The 15,276-nt window shown below is 36.1% G+C and overlaps 1 protein-coding gene across 1 annotated transcript; it reads right to left on the bottom strand.

The window, feature by feature from the left end:
- Window positions 1-1,265: 1,265 nt before the first annotated feature.
- On the bottom strand, window positions 1,266-7,553 carry LOC131011254 (protein STRUBBELIG-RECEPTOR FAMILY 8). Its single transcript, XM_057939039.1, has 16 exons — window positions 7,092-7,553; window positions 5,919-6,051; window positions 5,738-5,809; window positions 5,585-5,650; window positions 5,429-5,500; window positions 5,259-5,330; window positions 4,983-5,054; window positions 4,835-4,900; window positions 4,654-4,719; window positions 4,229-4,545; window positions 3,579-3,835; window positions 2,921-3,192; window positions 2,685-2,820; window positions 2,262-2,404; window positions 2,008-2,164; window positions 1,266-1,718 (listed from the first exon to the last, which is right to left on the bottom strand). Exons 1-16 carry the CDS (start codon window positions 7,195-7,197, stop codon window positions 1,566-1,568), a joined length of 2,160 nt encoding a protein of 719 aa, XP_057795022.1. The 5' UTR covers window positions 7,198-7,553; the 3' UTR covers window positions 1,266-1,565.
- Between the last annotated feature and the right edge of the window lie 7,723 nt (window positions 7,554-15,276).

Raw genomic sequence — 15,276 nt, 5'->3', positions numbered from 1 at the left:
TTGCCGGGTGCACACAACCGTACCACTGAAGAAAACCCTTCTTCAGTACCCACACTTCACTCGCGTCGGATTTCTCTTGCTCAGCACAACCCCGTGCTAAGACTTCTCACTCAGAGTCAGAGTACCTTCCTGAAATCCGAATCACTCAAACACTCTTTTGGGAGGGAGGTTTGAACGAGTGTCAACTATACTACAAAGAACAAGTTCTTTGAAGCAAGTTTGACCTTTGGCTTCTGGGTAAACAGAGGTTTGCCTAAGGTCTAAGAGAATATGTGTAATCAATAGTGACTGATTTTGGCTTTGGAATTCTCTTCTTCGATTCAAGCTTTGGGGAGGTTAAGCTTTAGGCTGAGTAGCAATTTCGGCAGAGCTTCAACTTATTTCGTTGAATCGGTGAAGGTTGAAGTGATCCTCGAGCGCTATTTGTAGGAGAACTCTTGAATAGATCCGTTGACGTATAACGTCTTCAAGATTTCTTCCGTTGGAGAGCAATTCGAATTTGGGCTGAGGCTTCAATCCTCGAGGTTCCTTGTCTGGGTGGAAACGGCTCTCTTGATGGACAGGAGATGTGACGTCTCTGAAAAGTAACCACCAGATAGGAATGACCTCTGCAGAAATAAGATCCTAAGATCTCTGCATTTAATGCGGCTGTACTTTGTGAGTACGTGGCTTCCTCTGAACGTTGGAAGATCAGTCGAGGAGGAATGTTCAACTGATACTTGACTTTAGTATCAGTCCATTGTGCGCATTAAGTAATCAGTTCCTAACTGATTCTTCAACTGATACTTCAGTTGGTATCTGCAGTCTTCAGTCTTCAGTCCTTCGTTCTTCAGTCTTCAGTCTTCAGTCTTCGATACCGTAGGCTAAACTAGAACCGAACTCTAACACTTGAGTTCAAAACAATTCTAGTCTATTACAAATACGACCTATGAATTTTGGTATTATCAAAACAAGGATTAGGATATTCCACAAGGTTCCCAACAGATATATATAGATAAAGGGGAAAAAAATTAAAATTGGCTATACTACCGTTGGCTCCAACGGTCGATTTAAAAAAAAAAATTCAAATGGTTAAATTTTAAAAAAAAAAACAGAATTTCGAATTTTTTTTTTAAATGGGTCTTCGCTAAGACACCGCCTCGCATCAGGGCGGATCTCCAGTGCAGCCGCCCTCCCAGCGCCCCGGATCGAGACATTTGCCACGTGTAGAATATAGTAAGAAAAGTTCAACATTTGCAGAACTAGCAACGAGTACGACAAAGACAAACCAAAAGAACAAACTTATTTATTAATTTATTTCTTTTACTTTAAAAGTAAAATATTTTGCCAATGGAAAATAAACGAGACAATTAGCAGCGGAATAAAATAATGTATAAATAAGTTATTCTTTCTCAGGCATCTCTATGCAACATAATTACATTTCTTTGTATTTTTGGTGTTTCAGTTATCAAACTCCCTTCTTCTTGCTTTCCTTTTAACCCCGCCTGCATATTTGCCCTCACACAATTGCATACAAAATTGCAAAGGATGTGAGCTTTCAGCTGATGTTGATAGATTGATATCTGCTATAACATGTCATTTGCCTCGTTATCTCCTGCGCCCTTGAACGTGAAGCCGGATTCCTCGCTCAACCGCCTCTTCACGATGCTTGCTCGTTGCATCAATCGAACCAGCGCCTGCACAACTTCTGACATTGGGGGTCGAAATTCGGGCTCAGGCTGCATTGGGAAATAAAAGTAATATATTATTATCCATATCCTATATACATATGACAGTTTTCTAACTGCTACTTGTCATCTCAAATGCACCAAGACATGCGGCAATAACATCATGTTTTAAAATTTTATGCTTAGACCATGTTCAAGATCACAAACTTTCTTCGAAACTTTGGTTTATCTAAATATTTTAGCATGTGTCACCAGGCAACAATTCATTTAACTAAGAAGATCGCGAAAAAATGCCGTAGAAAATTCTGGCACCGCGTATTATCAGTGAAGAAAACATAACCTGGACACATAGTGCGATTATGTCAGCGAAACGGCTCAAAGACTTTGCTGGATACATTCCATTTAGGGTCGGGTCGACCATCTTTGCTAGAGCATCAATGTCATGGAGTTGAGGAGTCGCCCATCTAACAAGTGACTGTTCTGATCTCACTCTTGAACTGAACATAGAAGGAAATAGATTGGAAAAACAGATAGGACACACCCAAAATATTCAAAAGCATAACACCATCATCAGGGATGTGAAATCATGCATACCTATCAAGAGGTTTACGTCCTGTCAGAAGCTCCAACATAACCACACCAAAACTGTATACGTCGCTCTTTAAAGTGTATATTCCAGACAAGGCAAATTCAGGCGCACTGTAACCAAATGAGCCAATCATCTGGGTCGAAGAAACCTATCAACATTATAAGGAAAATCAGAACTGTTCTTTAGTCCACTCAGTTAGCAATGTAGCTTTGAATTCAATGTTTAAGGGTCAGATAAGACACAAAATATCCAGAGGGACTTTCCTAAATTATGCTTACGAAGCCACAAAAAAATTCCACTTATTAGGACAACTGTGCATTTCAAATCTAAACCAATCCCATCAGTGATCAGTCTATGAGAATAGGCGTCAAAGAAAAAGTGAATAGATGTGAACCCAATCTACGGAGGGAATTCATCCTACAGATTACCTGCCGTTCAGTGTTTGGTGCCAGTGCAGCCAATCCGGAGTCTGAAAGATGCGGATTGAACTCCTCATCTAGTAATATGTTCGCTGCCTTTAAGTTTCTATGTACAACGGAAGGCAAGCACACTTCATGCAAGTACCTAAGCAACAGGAATAAAATTTTAGGAATCAATCCAGTCAAAGGTGATAGTGTTTTCATGCAAGGACTCAGGTTACAAAACTTTATCTAGATTAACATACTCCAAAGCTCGAGCAGTGCCAAGTGCCACCCTAACCCGTGCATTCCATGTTAGCATCTTGCTTCTCTCATCAGCAAAGTGCAGCATCTCATGTAAGCTACCATTTCCAATATAGTCATGAACAAGAAGACGCTGCCCATGCTCAGCACAGTAACCAGCCAGTGCTACAATATTTGGATGCCTTAGACGTGACATATTTGAGACGGCCTCAAGGAAATTATCTTCCTCTTGCAGTGACAGTGCTGCATGGTCGACCTTTTTGATGGCCATTATCTGAAGACACAAACATTCAGATAAATAAGGTATCCTGCTGACGGACAGAGGTAAGCACATCACTGTCCATAACAACAGTCATCCTTTATACAATTGATATTTCAAAAAGAGTTAATCTTAGCATGTACAGAAATCATAAAACCTATCCTCATCTTCCTGGGCAAACAATAGTCATATATATATATATATATATATATATATATGTATATATATAGCTCATTTTCACTTGAAAACACCAAATTCTAACTTCCAAGAGCAGTGAAACATATAATCACTCTAGAAGAAATAGAACATAGAAGCTATCCATTAATCCTCTTTCTCATTAACATTTTATTCTGATTTTGACAAATGAGAAGACACCTCACCCGGGACCATAATTTTGTTACCTTTCCATTGGGGAATTCAGCTCTATAAACACGACCCAGAGAACCTTCACCAACCAAATTCTCTTGACCAAAGCTATTAGTTGCTGTCTGAAGAGCAGCAATTGTATAAGAAGTAGCGGTTATAGGAGACTTCACTCTTTTCAAAGATCCATTTTTCCCTTGTAACCTTTCAACTGGAACATTTTCAGCTGGTGGGAGCTTTAGATCAGATACAGTAGTTGTGGGCTTCGACCTTTGCTCTTGCATCTCCATATTCACTAGAGACAAAACACATCGCAGATGAATAACCGTAAGCTCATGCAATAGTACGAATGGACATATCAAACCACGGTAATCTTGGATCTCTGATTCAATTTCCTGATAACTAAATTTTATTCAGATCATACAAAATTAAGAAGTTGCTATTCGAAGCAAGCTAGGTCACCAAAAGAAGAAAGGAGTGACTATCTTCCAAGTTCCTAAGAATGAATTTGCCAACTATAGAGATGTTCAAGCAGCTAACTAAAAACTTCATGCAACAAAAACTTTCACATGGTCATAGTTTTTAATTGTATTGCAGTTGAAAGTCAGGACAAGTGTCGAAAGGTAGGTTAATGATGACAAAAGAGAAGTTTTTAATTTGCAACCTAGTGAGGAAGTAGTGTTGTTACCTTTATGACCACTGATAGGAAGATTTCCTGTCGTGGGACGTGCTGCAATTTCCTTCTTGTTTCCCCTTCTAAGGCAAAAAACCAGTGCAAGAAGCAACAAGACTACTGCAAACAAAGATCCAAGAACTATGCCTATTATAGGTCCAGCTTTTGACCCACTCTTGCTTTCATCGCGAGACTTGCTTGGAATATTGGATTCAGGTGTACGACCAGCTGGAGGAGCTTGCCTACTGTTGTTGCGAGATCTACCAGGAGGAGGTGAGGTATATGGTGGTGGTGGAGGAGCAGGGCCATTTGTAAATGCATTTCCATCATATCTGATATGTGAGAAAAGTTAGCTGAGACAGTTTAGTATGCTAAAATCACTATAAATGTTCAGTTAATTTGATCGTCCGCAACCTATATAAACAACAGAAATCACTTACACAAAGTTGGGGAGAGAAATTAGTTCTTGTGGTATCCACCCGCTAAAATGGTTGTTTGCAACATTTCTGCAGAATTTAGTAGAGGACAAACAGATAAGATAGATTGATGAAAAAGCAGTAGCCTTGGCATGCCAACCACTTAATTTGAGGATTCACGATGAGGTCCGCAGGTGACACTTACAAATTTGTCAAAGGCAAACTGGCAAGGGTGTTGAGAGAACCTGTTAATTGGTTGCTTTGTACTTGGCTGTTAACGAAGTATTAACATGATCTTAATACAAGGCAAACGAAAGACATCAGAAAGGAAAACAAAGAATTAGGAATCTCACAGTGTTGAAAGATTTGTAAGTGAGGCAAACGAAAGTGGCAGATCACCAGTGAAATTGTTGAAGGATATATCCCTGAAATTTCCTTGTATTAGTCATTTTAAGAAACTTCCTAGAGTCACTAGTAAAGAACAAAATTAAAAAGAAAAGAGAGAGAACGATTTGAGATTTAGGAAGATTGTTTAAGAAATAAGAAACAAAGGAAATGATAGAAGTCTCTGAAGCACACAGATATTGTTCATGAACTGGCATCAGAAAAAGGATTGTTCATCTACTCACAAAGTTGCTAAAGCAGAATGATTCGCAAACATATCCCCAACTGCCTGAGACAATACGTTCCGGCTGATGTTCCTAAAACGATGATTAAAGAAAGATTCAAAACCACTTAAGATCAGACAATGCTAGCAGTTCCTGTTAATATGATAAATCTTAGATGATGTGGCTCTTACACATAATTAAGTGAGCCCATGGAAGATATGGAATAAGGAATATTGCCACTCAAATTGTTTGCTGCAAGGTTTCTGAATCAGGACAGGGACATTAGAATTGACGGATCAGAAGATTTATTGACTGCCAAACGAAATCAAATAAAGTGTTGACATTACAGGCTCGTCAGGTTGGGAGGCAATTGATACGGAATCGAATCATGAATATTATTGTTACTCAAATCCCTGCCACATAAAAGTGAAAAAGATTTACCAGAAAGAAAGTGGAAAGAATTCAAACTATCTGTACCACTGAACAAATTGTTCCCTTACAATGTCTTGAGTGACATAAGGATGTTGAGCAAGTATCCCATTGTTCCATTCAGTCCCAACCCGGATATCTGGCTGTTCAAATCATGAAAACGCTTCTTATAGCCAAAAAAAAAAAAGAGAATGGAATCCATTTAGGGCACATGTAAAATGAAGAAACAATATCCCAGGACAGTACACTCACATAGAGACAACAGAAGATCTTTGACAGGTTATCCCCTTCCATGATTCTCCACAAGGATCACCACCACTTGATTTCCAGCCTGTTAGCTGTGAAGGATTATTCAATGAAGTGTAGAGAACTTGGAGCCCTTGAACTGCACATAGCAGGAAAATGCAAGTTCACGTTCAGTTCAACATCCTCAAAGGCAATCAATTAAATAATTAAATCATAAATAATCGGGAACTGTCATGAAGCATCAAGGCCAATGCACATGACAACTACATGAATTGTTCCCACAGGAAACAATTTTATAACAAGACAACAACTGGGTTTTGAATCCCCATATTCAAGTCATTTTCAGTCAATTCCTAAAATGGAAAATTGTCGGGAAAAAAAAAAAGAAAAAAAATATCAAACTTTTTTGGACAACATATTTAAATGTATTGTAATTCATCATGTAGGAAATGAGAAGCTAGAACTCTGATCATGTGGCAACAAACAAGTGGTCACAAACTAGCATATTCATAGCATACAAAAAGATTGGTTATTTTCTCTGTAGATACAAAAGATACAGAACAAGACACTCATGTAGTAAATCTTCAACATTAATTTCTTCGGATCTATTTCTTTGAACAAAAGAAAAGCATATAAGATCAAATATTTAATTTAATTAGATACATACTTCCTACAACTAATTATATACAATCATTTATATCCATTTCCTAGAAACCAAATAGTTGATAATGTTTTCCTCCATACCTTACTTGCACAAAAAACTTAGGCGGCCCCAATTAGATTAAAGGTTCCAAAATATTCACAAGAATGTTACTATACTCTTTGAAACAACACAGCCAAAAGAAACAATCCTAAAACTTCAAATCCAAAATCAACACGATGTATCTTCAACAATGAAAAGAAACTGCCAATATAAAATCTCAAACATTCTTCTTCGAACACAAAAACAGAGCCGCGTCGCATCATAACTCGCAATAGTAGATAAAATTAATGAGCTTCTACGGCAACAACTTTAGTTTTTGTAAACAGAAGGAAGACACTTTCCATGAAAACTCATTTGCTCTTTCACTTTCAGAAATTCTCCAACCAAATCAAGCCAAACAGCAGCAGCAGAAAGGGGGGAAAAGACAACAAAGAAAGGGGACCATAAGAAGTAAAGGAAATCTGTCAAACCCGTACCGTCGTTAGGATCAGTAGTACCACCAACCGCGGCAGACAAATTGAAGATCACCGCTGCGATCACCGCAAGCTCAATGAAGAATGTAGCCGCCGCTGGGCGCTCCATCGCCGCCACCGCCGCAGCTGCTGAAGCTACTAAACGGTAGAGATTCGAGAGCGCGACGATTAACCTAAGCGAGCATTGTCGGAGAGCTGAGCTGCGGAGGAGGAGGACGAGGAGGAGGCGCGATTCTCTGAGGTGTCAACATTGGTGAGACTTAAAAGCACTCTTCTGAGATTCGAAGCTTTGACAGAGAGAGAGAGAGAGAGAGAGAGAGGGGCCAGTATAAGTAAACTAATGAGTAAATGTGTCGACTAGAGTAGGAAACATAATTAGTAGAATCTAATTATTGGTAGCTTTTTATATAATTCTTCCAATTCTTAATCTTGTACGATTAAATATTCAGAAATAGTAAATATTTGGGAACTCTGATACGGTATTCTCTTTTGAGATATTATGGTTCTTGAAAATAAATCGCACTAATCTCTCATTCCTAAATCAGTATATATATATATAGAATATAGTTATACTCGAATTTTTTTTTTTTTTTTTGACCTGGGGTAGTTGGGGAGGGGAAGCAGTGGGGTTCGAACTCGGGACCTCACTGTTCACACACAGGAGGTCGCACCGCTTGGTGTCCCATTGAGGACATACTCGAAATATTTAGTTGGTGAAAATGTGCCCAACTTTCATACTTTACTTTTCATATATTTTACAGTAAAATAGTACTCCCTCGGTTCCACGAAACATGATCAAATTTTTTTTTTAATTTGTTCTAAGAAGCTTGACCAATTTCCTTATATGATAAAAAAATACTCCCTCCGTCCACGAAATGAGTACCCATTTGTGGACGGCACGAGTTTTAAGAAATGTATGGAGTGTAGTGTGAATAGTTTAAGGGTCCCACTTTTTGAGTGTATTAATTAAAGAGATGTGTGGGGTACACTTGCCAAAAAGGGAAATGGGTACTCATTTCGTGGACGGACAAAAAAGGAAATATGGGTACTCATTTCGTGGACGGAGGGAGTAACATTTATTCATCTTTTTCACTTTTACACTCACCACACTTAACACATAAAATATCTATTTTTTAAAACTCGTGCCGAAAAGAACTTGATCATACTTCATGGAACGGAGGAAGTAGTATTATTATATTGTAAGAGGCATATATTGCCAATTTTTACCACATGTAAATATAGTCATACCGCCGATGAGGCTTTGCTCTAGTGGCAAAGTTGAGGCACCCAAAGACTCTCTTTTGTAAGAGGTCTTGGGTTCGATCTCGCTTGGTGGCGATATTTTCTAAATATAGTCATACCGATTTTTAAAATATATATATGTTTCAGGAAAATAGAAAATTTTGGACGAGTACAATTTTTCGATGTCTTATGAGGCAGATGATGTAAGATTTTACTAAATACAGTTATCAAATTATTATGTGCATGTCATCATCAAAAGTATGATGTCTTCCCTGAAAAAAAAGGAGAGTATGATGTCATATGTCATGCGATCTAGAAAGATTTTGCAATTTAAGTAACTAAACTTTATTTAATGTGTTATTTTATTAATATAATTATTTTCAGTTCTCCATCTGAAAGACTTGGCTTGAAAGTTGTAAAATTATACTTCTACTAGCGGGGAAGTATGCAAATCACTTCATAGGGCGATTGTTATTAAAAGAAATATAATATTTACCTAATTTTTAATATAAATTTTAGTTACTTGGTGAATTATATAGAATTATCATATTATGGTCTAAATATATTCATATGCAGTGGGATTTATTGATTCGTCCGTTATTGGAAACTTCTAATAGAAAGTAGTTAGATAAGTAGCTCTCATTTTGTAACATTATTGTGTAAAATTTGAAAATCATCGTATATAAAGGATAATTATAAGTAGATCCCAACTATTTAGTAGCATTTCTCGTCTTTATATTTTTGGAATGATATAGTCATATAGTGAGTATTCTTGTTTTTTCTTATGGGGAATATAATAGTAATAGGCATTTTCAGTGCTCGTCACTATTATACAATAGATTTAATACTAAAATAGTATAGATTTTTTTTATATATAATTTAACAGTATTAAATAAAGAAATTTAAAAGCCGCGCCACATGGAGTTGAACCCAAGACCTTTGGCCTTAAACATTAACCCTTTACCGCTTGGCCAACACACGCACACAATAGTGTAGATTTTTAATTTCATGTTCAGCGCTCTGTTCTATTAGTACATAAAAAATACTCTAATATTTTAAAAATATATTTTTTAATTAGTCTATTCTTGACTAATATGTGAAATTTATTGTAATCAATAATAATAATTTAGAAAAGAAAAAATACGTAGTATTATATTTTGTTGGATATTAGAAATTATTATTATTATTATGGTAATTTTATATTTTAACATATTTTTTAGATTTTTTATTAACATCATTTGAATAAACATTCATATTGTTTTACACAAAAAGTCAAAAAATAAGCAGAAATAATTTTTCATTAGCTTTTTATATCCCCAAAATAATCTAATACCATAAATATATCACTAGATAATAATAATAATAATAATAATAATAATAATAATAATCATAATAATAATAATAATACCATAAATATATCCACAAAATAATCTAATATCATAAATTAAAAGTTCACGTATTATTTGTCTAAGAAAATAAATTTAGTAGAGAAATACTCCCTCGGTCCATGAAAGAACTTCCTAGGAGGGAGTGACACGAGTTTTAAGAAAAAAAGTTGTTGAGTGTATTGAGAGTGGAGAAAAAGTTGTTGAGTGTATTGGCCTATTGGGAGTGGTGAAAATGTGTTATAATTAATATTAAGAGTTGTGAAAAAGTGAAAAGTAAGTAATTATAAGTGATGGGGTATAGTCCAAAAATAGGCAGGAAATTTTTTTGTGAACGTTCCAAAATAAAATAAAATATAGAAAGGTCTTTCGTGAACAAAGGGAGTAAAATTTAACGTAATTTAAGGATAAACTTTAAAGAAAATCTTAAAATGCATATCTGGTTGGAGGTAGGCGGGGGTAGCAACGTTTCGTGGGAGTTTCATTTATGAAAGATAGGATAGTTTGTAAATATTTGTGGGGTAAGCAAACTGGCGAATAGACGAAAATATCCCTGAAAAGATAGAGTTGTTTCCGAGAATGCCACGGGCACCGACGTTGGGCCCCATTTGGGATGAGACATTTGGAAGAAGCCATGGCAGGCAGAACTAAGTGATGGGAAATGACAATATTGTCCTTATCTGGTGATAGCGAAATTTAGGCCCTCCGCTCCGCTGGGGCTTTTTTGGTTTTCAAATTGAACGTAAAGGGAAAAACTAAATATGGGGTTTTTGGACATTTTGATGAATTTAGTTTCAATTACCAAATACAGTGGTGAATAGTTTTCAGGTTTTCCAATCATTTCTTGTTTGATTATATCTTTTAATTTTAGAATATCTATCTACATATACGTGACAAGTATTTTCAGACGGATATATTTTGCATCCAACTTTATTTATCTTTTAATTTATTTCTCCTCTTAAATATGACTCACTTTCTATTTTAGATTGTTTCACTAAAAATAATTTAATTTCACAAAAAATAATATTTAAATTTTAAAATATTATGAGTTCTATTACTTTTATCAAATTTACACCGTATCCTTAATTTCCGTATAAAAAAGAAACGAGTTATGTTTAGTACTCCCTCCGTCCACCAAAAATATGTCACTTTACTTTCGGCACGGGTTTTAATAAAATGTGAGTGAAGTTGGTAGTGGAGTAAGGGTTCCACTTTAAATGTGAGTGGAATGGTGTGGACCCTACTACTAAAAATGGATGTGGCATATTTTTTGTGGACGGACGAAAAAGGAAATTGTGGCATATTTTTGGTGGACGGAGGGAGTAAAATAGAAGGAGTATAACTTTTTATTTGTTTCAATTTTTTTTAATTATTAAATTTGATTCATGCAAAATATTTAATATACATTTTAAGTGAATAAGTTATGATAACTTAAATATTAAAGATTTTTCTCTGTCTTTAAAATTTGAAAGGAACATTTTTTCTCTTCACTCTTCTCTCTTCTTAATATTGAACATGCTATTTTCTCTTTGCTTTTATTTTCTATATAGATTTTATTTTATTTTTATTTATTAGTTAGACATCAATTTTATGTTTTCTACTTATAGATTTTTTAATTATAATAGTTTTAAACATAACTAAGAACAAGGATATTATATCGGTTCATTTTCGAGCACTTTATTTTTAAGAATAAATTGTATATATATATATATAGGGGTGGGCTATAATAAAAACACGACTTTTTGTAAAAACTAAAAACGGCTGAATTCTATGTAGAACACATATGAATTAGCTGTGTAACTGTATGAATTCAGCCAATTCATACGTGTTCTACATAGAATTCAGGACCTTTCGCAATTCATACAGTTACACAGTTAATTCATACGTGTTCTACATAGAATTCAGCCGTTTTTAGTTTTTACAAAAAGATGTGTTTTTATTATAGCTCATCTCTCTCTCTCTCTCTCTCTCTATATATATATATATATAATACTAGAACTTTAAATATGATTTTTACATTTATTTTTATTTTTAAAATTTTTGTTGACATGTTAAATTTAGATATACAATTGAATCAGTTATATGATATTAGAACACTTTTGTTGTTAATAACATTTAAAAAAGACCCACTACTGTAATATATGTATATACAATAATTGGCTTATATATAAAAAAATATCTAAGATTGTGTTACTATTATAGAATAATTCTACTTTTTTATTTACAATTGGATTACTATATGATACTCATTAAATTTAAAAGTATACTCATTAATTAATAATCAAAACAACTCACCCCACGTTTGATTGAGTATTTTTAAAGGTTGGAAATTGAATCAAGTAATTGAATCCATTACTTGTTGTTTGGTTTGAGTAATGAGATAATCATTACACTTACTTGAAGGTAACCCAATCACCCAATGTGTTACCCCTCAAAATAGAGGGGAAACAAAAGAAATGAAATCTCTTACTAATAATTCATTTCCATTGTTAAACCAAACACTCAATAAAAGTAATGGTTATTGTTACCATTTCACTCCTTTATTTGATTTCATTCCTGTTATATATATGCTTGCATGTGAAGGTGCATACACACGTGCATGGACCAGAACTAGAAGATTACTTCTCTGGTATAACAACTTGCAGTTTGTTATTGAGTGCCGTTTTGGAGTTTGTTTTCTAGCTATTCTTTTGTACGTTTTCTTTTGCTGAGCATATATACTATTTTTCACTAGTTTTGCGAGATGTTAATCTCTAGTTTTTCTTCTATTCCGAGTGGAAAGATCTGGAGAGATATACACAGTTTCTTGAGTGATTGCTAAGCGTAGCCTTGATAGTTTTGGGAGCTCGAAGCATCTTTGTAAACTGTGGATTGGTGTTAATAAGATTGTCATCTCTTCTGCCGTGGATGTAAGCCCTTTAGTGGCTGAACCACGTAATCGCCGGTGTCATTTTTTAGGTTTTATACTCTGTTTGTGTGTTCTTGCTTTGGTGTGATTCCGCTGTTCTTTACACGTGGCGCCGTCTGTGGGAATCAGGTTTTTTCAGTGGAATCGATCTCACGTTTGAGGCGGTGGTTTTCTGATTTTTTTTCAACCAACAGAAGAAGACGACGGTAGACATGAGTTCTACTCGTTTTGATACCGAGAAGTTTAACGGTAAAAATGATTTTGCCCTTTGGCAAATCAAGATGCAGGCGCTTCTTGTTCAGCAAGGCCTTGATGAAGCCTTGCCTGGTGCAAGATCCAAAGCCAAGGTTGAAGATCTGAGCAAAGAAGAGAGAGCAAGGCTGGAGCAAATAGAGAAAAAAGCTCACAGCACTATCATCCTTTGCCTTGGAGATAAAGTCCTCAGAGAAGTGGCAAAGGAGACATCGGCGGCGGCAATTTGGAGTAAACTGGAGACTTTGTACATGACAAAGTCATTAGCCAACAGACTTTATATGAAGCAACGGCTGTATTCTATGAAATTCTCTGAAGAGAAAAGCTTCGAGGAACAATTGGATGAGTTTTGTAAATCCATCGATGATCTAGAAAACGTGGATTCAAAGTTGGAGGATGAAGACAAGGCCATTCTGTTGTTGAATGCCCTTCCAAAGAGTTTTGAGCATATGAAGGATGCTATTATTTTTGGAAGGGAATCCCCAATTTCTCTGGAAGAAGTTCTTACTGCACTTCGGGCTAAAGAATTGCAGAAGATGAATGATCATAAACAAGATTCTGCCTCTGAGAGTTTACATATCAAGAAGAATAAGGGAAAATGGAAGAAACCTCAGGATGATTCAAAGAAAAAGGGGCAGCAGAAAGGTAAGGAAGGCAATGGAAAGGAAGTAAGGAAATGTTTTGAGTGTCAAAAACCTGGACATCTAAAAAATAATTGCTACATTTGGAAAAGGAAACAACAAGAGCTGAAAGGATCTCAAAATACTGCTGCAGATAACATCCAAGAAGGCACTGATGCTGAGGTGTTAAACATCATGAATGGAAAGGCAGAAAACAGCTGGATTCTTGATTCAGCATGTACTTTCCACATGTGTCCAAGAAAGGAATGGTTTCTTGACCTTGAAATGAAGGATAGTGGATCTGTGTTGTTAGGGAATAACCAGGTATGCCACATCAAAGGAGTAGGCAGCATTAAGTTCAAGATGTATGATGGATCTTTAAAAATTGTTTCTGATGTAAGATACATTCCAGATCTCAAGAGAAATCTTATATCTCTTGGAACTCTGGAATCTAAAGGATGTAGCTGGCAATCACAAGGTGGTGAACTACATGTCAGGAAAGGAAAACACCTGGTCATGAAAGCCAAAAGAAGGCAGAGCCTTTATTACCTTGAAGGGCAGGTCTTGGAAGAAGCTCACAGCTATGCCAGTCAAAATGATGAATCTATTACATGGCATGAGAGACTCGGCCATGTCAGTGAGAGAGGTTTGAACGAGCTACTCAAGAAGAAGTTCCTGTCTCATCCAAATCCTTTCAAGCTGGAGCACTGTGAGCCATGCCTCTTAGGCAAGAGCAAAAGGCTGCCTTTTCCAAAGGGAAGACATATCTCAGAGAATATACTTGATTATGCTCATGCTGATCTCTGGGGGCCCTCTTCAACACCTACAATGGGTGGAGCTAGGTACTTTCTGAGCATTATTGATGACCATAGTAGAAAGGTATGGGTATACTTACTCAAATTAAAATCAGATGCTTTCAAGTTTTTTAAGGAATGGTGTCTGGAAATGGAGAATCAAAAGAGACTCACACTCAAATGTCTTAGGACAGATAATGGACTGGAGTTTTTGTCCAAAGAATTTGATGATTTCTGCAAAGATAAGGGGATTAAAAGGCATAGAACTGTTGCATCCAATCCACAACAAAATGGAGTTGTGGAAATGATGAACAGGACTTTGCTAGAGAGAATGAGATGTATGTTGATTTCATCAGGACTATCTGAGAAGTTTTGGGGAGAAGCTCTATCAACTGCAACATACCTCATCAACAAGTGTCCATCATCTGCGGTTGATTTCAAAACACCAGACGAAATATGGACAGGCATTGCTCCAAACTATTCAGATATAAAGGTCTTTGGGTGTCAGGCTTTTGCACATGTCAAGCAAAGTAAACTTGCACCTAGAGCATACAGATGTGTTATGTTGGGATATCAACATAGGGTTAAAGGCTATAGATTATGGTGCACTGAAAAGGGACTCGGCAGAATTATCATAAGCAGGGATGTAATATTCCGAGAGAATATTATGCCTTTCAAGAAAGAAAAGGTTGAAACTGACAAAGGATCTAAGGAAATAAGAATTGCAGAAGTTGAGGTGGAGCCACAAGAGGATCTATCTTCCTCAGAAGAAGAGGAAACTCTTGAGAATATACATGAATCAGATTCTGAAGTTCAAGCAAGTTCAGAGAGAGGAACAACAGATTATCAACTCATTAGAGATAGAGTTAAAAGGCAGATCAAACCACCTGATAGATATGGCCATGCTGATCTTATAGCATATGCACTCTCAGTAGCTGAAAATATTGAATATCATGAGCCATGCACATATAAAGAGGCCATGGAAGG

Source organism: Salvia miltiorrhiza, chromosome 2 (assembly GCF_028751815.1).
Source record: "Salvia miltiorrhiza cultivar Shanhuang (shh) chromosome 2, IMPLAD_Smil_shh, whole genome shotgun sequence".
Lineage (NCBI taxonomy): Eukaryota > Viridiplantae > Streptophyta > Magnoliopsida > Lamiales > Lamiaceae > Salvia > Salvia miltiorrhiza.
The sequence above is the reverse complement of the archived record's forward strand: the minus strand, read 5'-3'. Positions and strand labels throughout refer to the sequence as shown.